This window comes from Lactuca virosa, chromosome 5 (assembly GCF_052849685.1).
Source record: "Lactuca virosa cultivar CGN04683 chromosome 5, Lactuca_virosa_CGN04683_v6, whole genome shotgun sequence".
NCBI classification, from domain to species: Eukaryota; Viridiplantae; Streptophyta; class Magnoliopsida; order Asterales; family Asteraceae; genus Lactuca; species Lactuca virosa.
In genome coordinates, this window is record NC_136430.1 from 357,506,536 (window position 1) to 357,515,506 (window position 8,971).

The following is an 8,971-nucleotide window of genomic DNA, read 5'->3' on the forward strand; positions in this document are numbered from 1 at the left end:
AAATGTGGAACTTTACCAAAAATAATAGGGTTTGTTCAATTGAAATGATCCTAATGGACGAGGAGGTTTGTTGTATTTCTTATATTTTTCTTGCCCATTCAATATTACATATGTTGCAACAAACAGATAATTATTATTTATTAGATTGAACAAGGTACAAAATACCATTCTCATGTCTTCAATCAGAATTTCTCCAGATTTGTTCATTTATTAAAGGAAAATGAAACTTATATAATTATAAAACCCAATATGGCGGCTGTTACTAATGGTTTTAGTTATACAGGTCATAAGCAAACACTAACTTTGGATTGGAAAAGTATCCTAAAAATATGTGACGACTTCTCAGGACCAGTGAATGGATTTATGTTTCTTGATTTTAATTCAATCATAGAACAAACATGCCCACGGGACGCATTCTTTGGTTAGTTATTAAATTTTATTCCAATTACTTTTTTGACTTGTGTTCTTTATTATACATTTTTTTATTTTAATGTTTTAATATTAATGCAATAGTATAACTTGTGTTATACTTGTGTAGATGTTATTGGACAGATTGTCTCAATTCGACCGCTTAAAACATCAAATCCTGTAGCATCCAAACATTATATCAAACTCACACTTAGCAACCTAGAGTGAGTTTATATTATTTTTATTCCTTTATTATCTTTAATTAAATCACAACTTAATAGTATTAACTATTTTCATTGTTTATTTAGGTCTGTACATCTTAAGGTTACTATCTTTGGAACTCAAGCATACTAGCTGTCACAATACCTAAAAGATAATCCGACGGTTATTTGTGTTGTTATAGTGATGCAGTTTGTAAAGCTTAATATTTGGGATGGTTTGTATATATATATATATATATATATATATATATATATATATATATATATATATATATATATATATATATATATATATATATATATGGAAAGGTTATATGGAAAATGAATAATTAGGGCAACAAATATTAGAACCAATCAAAAAATGCCAACACATCAAATTACATAAATGGTCCTTATGATTTGTAGTAATTTTTGTGTTTAGTCCCAAACATGAGATTAACGGTCATCATTAAATTAGTTCTCAATTAATGTGTTAGAATGCAATAACGAACTTCTCTCATCCAAAATCCAAGAATATGTTGTTTAATACTCACAACCCAATTGTAACCGCCACTTTCATTCAATCATGGATTTATAAGGATAGTAACTGCCATCTTCATTAACGTACGAATTGGGATTCATTCGTTTTATTGTAATAAATACTATTAATTAAATTTAATATAAGAAATTTCTATTATCGTGAAAGCATCAAAGAATTAATTCTTATTCAATACTCTAATGGATTAAGTGGGGGTATACACATGTATATTTCTTAAAACAATTAAAAACCATAAATTGTAACTGTATTGATAACCGTACGTATATATTCCTCAACCGTTTTTTAATGAGTATAACCGCAAAAAGTCAAGAAAATTGATTTTTCCATTAAGAATTCTAGCAAGATTAAGTTTTGATAATCATTACATCCGAAGTATTTATGAAAACGTGGATATTAAAGGTGAAATTCTGAAATTATTTAAACTAGTGACGGTTGGTGGTTACTTAATATATAACCGTATTCATCATAAGGACGATCTCAAATTAAAAAGAATAAGTTAGAGAAGAAACTTACAAATTATCCAAATCACAGGGGCCATTCATGTGATTTACCTATTAATCAATAAGGTAACATGTGTCACTTTCTCATTGGTTCTTAACTTGATGCCCTAATGATTCATTTTCCATAGAACCTATGGAAAAGTATATATATATATATATATATATATATATATATATATATATATATATTTGTTTTTGTATAATTGTTATTGATTTGCTATTTTAATTTTACAGGAGTTGGTCAAGCTAAAAGTCATTTTGAAGTAACCAAAATGTTCATAAATTCTGACATTGTTGAAATTAATGAGTACAAGAAAAAGTTAGTTTCTTTGATTTCTGTTATTTGTTTAATTTACACTAACACAAATCCTATGATTTAACAAATTATTTTAAACATTACAGATTGAAAGCTGATGACAATGTTGGTAAATCTGAAAAAAGCATTACTTAACTCCAAAGCTACTCTTCTTCATATACAGATTACTTTAAGGGCACTTTCCCATTAAAAACAATTTGTGAGATCACAGAACCGCTGAAGGTACATTGCATTATTTGATATCTTTTTATTTTTTTTACACTATGTATTTTTCTAACTTTACATGCTATTAAATACAGGAAATGAAATTTTTGTTAGTTGCTTCAATCGTTAATATAAGACAGAATCTACGATGGTATTACGAAGCATGCTACAAATGTGGAAAAAAAATAACTCCAGTTCCAAGACCAAATCATTCCTATACCGACCCTCACAAAATTACAGAAATTGTTGTTGTTCAGTGTAAAGATCCAAGTTGCAACAATTCGGATTTTCTTACAGTTATCAAGTAAACACTTTTATATTTATATTAATTGTTTCAAACTTTCTAGATAATTAATATTTATCTAATTTTTTTTAAAGGTATATAATTTCAATCAACGTACAAGATGGTACTGGCACCATCGGATTGACTCTTTTTGATAGAGAAGCAAAGAGGTTGTTAGATATAAGTGCATACGAGTTGAAAAAGATACATGAAGCGGTATATTATATTATTCATATATTAATATCATAAAACATTTAATTTGTTATAATTTATTAAAAATCTTCTTACAGGCTGGAGACAGTGATGCACTATTTCCAATGCAACTTAACGTGTTGAAAAACCGCAAGTTTGGTTTTCTTGTAGATATTACAAAATACAATGTCAACAACTATAATAATATCTACACCATTCTCAAGCTTACAGAAGATGTATCCATTGTTTCAGAATTGGAAAGTAAATTAGAACTTATGGTACAAAACATTTTAGGGTTCACCAATTATATTTGTTTACTATTTAAATACATAACGATTAACATATTTCCATTTAATTTTGTAGAGTATTGAATCCGTCTCCTTAAATCAAGTGCCTTTGGAATCAGATGATGTTGTACAGCCTGTTCAAAAGGTTTTTCAATTTCTTTCATTAACTTTTTTTTATATTTAATTGTTCCAATTAAATACTTATTTTTTTTAAAAAAAAATTTAGGATGTGATCTCACAAACAGATGAAAGTTTTACACCATCAACAGTTGATAAATCAACCGCAACAAGTCCTAGCAAAATATCAACTGATTTGAAGCGCAACCTCCAAGACATTTATGACGTTGATTCCGGAGATGATTTAAGTTCAACTAAGGCTAAAAGAAAATCAATCGGAGAGGAAACTCAACTCTTAATTCCAAAAGTGGAGAAGTGAGTTGGTTTTGGTTATAACACACATTTAATATATTTTGATGTTTCTTTGGTTTTAAAGATATTTTAATTGTTTGGTATGCTTTTTATTCTTGGATATTTAGGATGGCAATTATTATTTGTTTTGGATATATTTGGATATTTTTATTGTTTTAAAGTGGACAAGTTAGTTGGTTTTGGTTTTAACACACATTTAATATATTTTGATGTTTATTTGCTTTTAAAGATATTTTCATTGTTTGGTATTATTTTTATTTTTGGATATTTAGGATGTCAATTATTATTGGTTTATTGACGTATTAATGGATTATAAAAAAAAAGCATTTGCACTAGTAATTCATGATATCTAACTTCGGATTACTATTTGTCATGTTATCTAATTGGAAGTTGCAGGGGCAATTTCGGTATAAATGTTGTGTTTCACATATGAAAAGCAAAATCACAACAACAATTATTCCAACACTTTTGACCATTTCAAGCAAAAAAAATGCCTTCATGAGTTCATTTATGTACTTACTGTTTATCTGACTTACTTCATTTGCAATTCGTATCAATTCCATTCTAGGGAAACGCATCTGGTGGGAAGCATGCACAAGATGGAGGAGCAAAAACTAATGTCCTTTCTTATTTGGGAGAGACAAACCTATTAAACATGTTATGTTTTATGTAGTATTTTGGTTCCCCATTTAAATTAATGAAAGATACACTAATTAATATTACAAAAAGGAGTGTAGTAGACAAATGCAAAAAGTTAAAAACTATTGGCCGCATGAAGTCAAATTACATGCAATGAAAGTATTTAAAAGTTACATCATGCTTATGAAGTCAAATTACATGCAATGAAAGTAATGAAAAGTTAAATCATGCTTTATCATGAAGTCATATTAATATACTTTAAATTTTTAATTTCTCTGTTTGCATCAAGTAGTTTCCAAACCACAATCCACTGTATAATGTTATAGTAAGAAGACAAGACAATGATTGTTTAAAGGATATCAAGGTATACATGTTTATTGGAATGAAAAGGACACATCATGCATCTTTTGGAAACATGTTCACGTGGGTAAGTTTTTATGCAGTTTTTGAAGGACATATCTTTGATTTGTTCTTAATAAAATAATACATCCTAAATCAAGTCAAGCAAAAAGGAACAAGCATGGCAGACTTTTTTTCCTTATTTCGTGTATCATATTCAAAAGCAAACAGAGAAAGTTGGGTTACAAACAGAAGAATTTAACTATTTTTTTTATTAAAGTCTTATGATCGTATGCATGTATTCATACAAGAAAAATTATGAATTCTGAAACAAAACATACACATGGATTTCATAATATAGCGTATGAGTTATTATGAATATTTTTTTTACAGTGTTAATCTCTCCCTTGGACCAAAACTGAATAATATAGCATTGTTTTTTAAGTAATATGTATATTAATATATTCTGTTTTTTAGGTGATTTGTAATTAATTATTTTTTTATAATAAAGACTTATATAACTTTTATATGTTCACATTGTTAAAAACGTTATATTTGAACAAAATACACATACAAGTAAATAATACATTTCTCTCATGGTTGCACCATATATAGTATATGTATATCCTCTATAAATTTCGTCTATTTAAAATATTGTTTCATAATTTTCGGTAATCCCTTATTAAATTCAAATCATATATTAAAATTTAATTGATTTGTAATCTATTAAATCCCATAAAATCTGGAACATAAATTTATCCAATAAAAATTCAACAACAATAAATTCATAAAATCTGGGAGTATATTTTGAAGATATTATTATGTGAATAAGTTTATATCTCTAAATATACCTCAGAACGTGAAATCAATCATTTTGAAAATCCTCATTCGTCTTCTTTGTCTTTCAATTGCATCTACGAATCTTATTTCCTCAAAGTTACAGCAATCTGCTTCATAGAAGTTCTATTCCTCATTTCAGTTCACACGTCAACTGCTTTTCATTTTAAAGCCCTCTTACTTCCTGCAAGATTTCCATATTCATATATCAGGTTAGTCTTTTGAGTTTAGATTACATTGGTTTCTGTATGGATTTATTGTTGAACATTGAAAGTCAATCGATTTATTGGATTCCAATTCCATACTCATTTGCAACTAAATGTTGGAATGGAATTGAATTCCAATTCCAACCAAACTAAAGAAAAACATCGATCAAAAGGCATCTTGACTAAGAAAATATTATCTACCTTGTAAAGTTCCATCAAGTTCTTAAAGCTCTAATCTTTTGAAACAAGGTTTTTGAATCTCTTCATCTGTCACAATATCTGCAAATACTGTAAAAAAAAAAAGTGTTATCTCTTGTGAAACAGATGTCACAAACTGAAGTTTAATCAAAATATCTACATACTCGGAAAAAAAATGTGTTACCTCTTCTAAATAGACATTCATTCCTACTAACTGTAACAAGCATGCTCGAATAGATGTTTAGAATCAATAATCCATTTTTAATCATCACCACTTTTCGTATATCCAACGATTTTATCTTCATGGTTTCCATGGAGAACTAGGGTTTTACCCCCTCATATCATCCCAACGCAAAATTGGTTGAAATTGGGGAAAGAACAAATGGAAATGGAATAAGCCCTATGTTGGAAATGACGATGATTACTGGTGATGCACATCAGGGAAGGAATTGAGGTAGGCAGTGGAATAAGGAGAGTCGGGGTTAGGATCGTCTATTATCATCCTTACGGAGACTAAGTCGTATGAGGAGAGGTCACTGTAGATGAAATCTTCAAGGTTCCGTTTCATGCGTTGTTGAACGCAATCGATGGTGGGTGAATCGAGGAAATAAGTTGAGGGTTAACCGGCGAGTGAGTGATAGGAAGACACACACAGAAAGAGAAAGATAGAGAGAGTGAGTGATAAAGAAGACGTCTGTAGAAAGAGAGTTGTTGGGAGAGTATTGCGATTTCTTGACCCGGTTTCTTTCTGCATATACAAGACATGTGACGACTGACAGTGCCTGTGGGTATCGACTCTTATTTGGATCCGACTCCGACCCATATTTAGCTTTGGATCTGACTCCGACTCATGTTAACTTTAATATCTTTAATTAAATTCACTTTTACACAATATAAACAAATATAAAAATTCGATTTTATATTATTTAAAATTTTAAAAAGATTTCAATTGACTTATTTTTTAAAAAAATAATACATGACTAAATTAATATTTGGAGATTTACAAAACCATTGTATTAAACAAATTAAAAAAAAAATTATATAATCTTATTGTACCGTTTTTGCCAATACTTAACAAAAATACTTAAATATACTACAAATTCACATTATACATATTTGTTTGTTATATAAATATTATATAAACTACTAATTTGATATTTCTTAAATATTTTAATTTTTAAAGTAATCTCATTTATCTCTTAAGGTTGCAGACATACAATGCATTCCCTTTCTTCTAAAAAGACTACAAAATTAAATACTTCAACAACTACATCGGTTAATACTTCAATTAACAAAGGTAACTTTTCAAATAAATTTACATTATTATTATTATTTCTTATTTTTTAACTAACATTGAATTTATTTAAATAAATAACACATGTATTAACATAAAAAAAATAGATAAATTGTCAAGTTCTTCGTCCGCTGCAAATCAATATTCTTCGAAATTGGTAACCGATGCCTACAAAGGTACGTTTATTTATTCAATTGTATTATATAATCATATTATTTACCTAATTTCACATTTCATATCCTATCCTATGTGTTCTTATGCAGAAAACAACAATAACATGTACCACATGCAAGCCCGAGAGAAAAGAAGACAAAGAAAAATATATTTGGAAAATAAAAGATCGAAGAAAATGAAAACAACATTGAACGTTCCAAGTACATCAATACTGCATCTCTTAAATAATATAATTAACTGTAACCCTATTATTATTTTATATTCTATGTTTTACTGTTACTTTGTTTTATACATATTTTTACAAGTTTTATAAGTTGTTGCTATTTACAGATCAATCAACCAACATTGTTGGTCAAACTCAAAATGTCAATTCATTTACTTCACCTGGAATGCATAATACAACCATACAATACTCTCCTTCCTTTACAGATGTTAGAACTCCGTTATCTAACATTACAAATGTTAAAAATCTGTTATCTAACATTAGAAATGGTAATTATTTATTGTTTTTAAAATATACTATTATCCATTTTATATATATATAATATATATATATATATATATATATATATTATACTTTTTTTTGGTCAGATAACATCAGTTTCGATAAATATGTCACTTCCAAGTTATCGAACAGAAGACAGTACTATGTACTTTCAAATGAAATGACATCAAAAAATGCATCTACAGTAATCACTTCTTCATCATCAATCAAGTTAAATCCAGGATGTCATAAATTAAAAACGAAGACGAGACATTTATCCCCTATCCCATTGATTGATTTGACAGAAGATGTAGAAAATATACATCAAGTGAACAATGAAAATCTTATAGTTGGTATCTCAAATGGTAATCAAAAAATAATATCCATTTTACATTTCAAATACTATGTTGTATATACTTATAAAATTCATTGATATTTTATTCAACGCTTTTATTTTACAAAATATTTGGATCATGGTGATCAAGATGTTGTATGTCAAACATGTCGTGCAAAGTTATGGAGAAATGAATCCATTAGAGGTAAAGAAAAGGGGAACACGGATTATTCATTATGTTGTGCTTACGACAAAGTTCAACTTCCAGATTTAAAGAAAGCACCCCCGACTTATGAAAGAATGTTCCGAAATATGGATTCAAAAAGCAAACACTTCATGAAAAACATTCGACGTTACAATTCAATGTTTTCTTTTACGTCGATGGGTGGTAAAATTGATTCTTCAATCAATAGAGGAAACGCTCCATACATTTCAGATTGGGTGGTCAAAATTATCATAGTATTGGAAGTCTTTTACCAGCAAAAGGATCGGAACCAAAATTCTCTCAGTTATACATTTATGACACTGACAACGAAACTACAAATAGACAAAGATGTTTTCGGTATTTTATCAAACTTCTTATTCATAATTTATTATTATTAATATATATATATATATATATATATATATATATTACTAATATTATGTATAAATTTATTTATTTTAGTGGGGAAAAGGATCAATCAACATCAATTGATAGTGATATTATTGAAGATATTAAGGTGATGTTGGATTCAAATAATGTCTTGGTTAGATCTTATAGGATGGTAAGATATACTTTTCAGAAAAATCCAGAAGTTGATATGAAATTACGACTTATCGGGAGAAGGGAGCAAGATGTAAGAACATATAACCTACCGACTGCTTCTGAGGTTGCTGCTTTAATTATTGGTGACATTTCTGATTCAATCGAAAAGAGGGATATCGTCGTTCAAACAAAAAATGGTTCTCTACAACGTATCAGTAAATTGCATCCTTTGTACCTTCCTCTCCAATATCCATTGCTATTTCCATATGGGGATGATGGTTACAGTGTTGACATTCTTCATAGAGGTGTGTCATTTACGACCGACAGAAAGCGTGCGTAA

General features: G+C 28.4%; 1 protein-coding gene across 1 annotated transcript; it reads left to right on the top strand.

Moving 5' to 3' along the window:
* Positions 1-249: 249 nt before the first annotated feature.
* On the top strand, positions 250-8,971 carry LOC145113493 (uncharacterized). Its single transcript, XM_079049572.1, has 20 exons — positions 250-283; positions 1,902-1,986; positions 2,070-2,092; positions 2,147-2,205; positions 2,283-2,491; positions 2,566-2,686; positions 2,761-2,940; positions 3,026-3,094; positions 3,176-3,381; positions 3,486-3,489; positions 3,608-3,623; positions 5,213-5,405; positions 6,809-6,894; positions 6,999-7,067; positions 7,155-7,265; positions 7,396-7,557; positions 7,657-7,914; positions 8,035-8,271; positions 8,364-8,445; positions 8,551-8,971. The coding sequence occupies exons 1-20, from the start codon at positions 250-252 to the stop codon at positions 8,969-8,971; spliced, it is 2,625 nt and encodes an 874-aa protein (XP_078905698.1).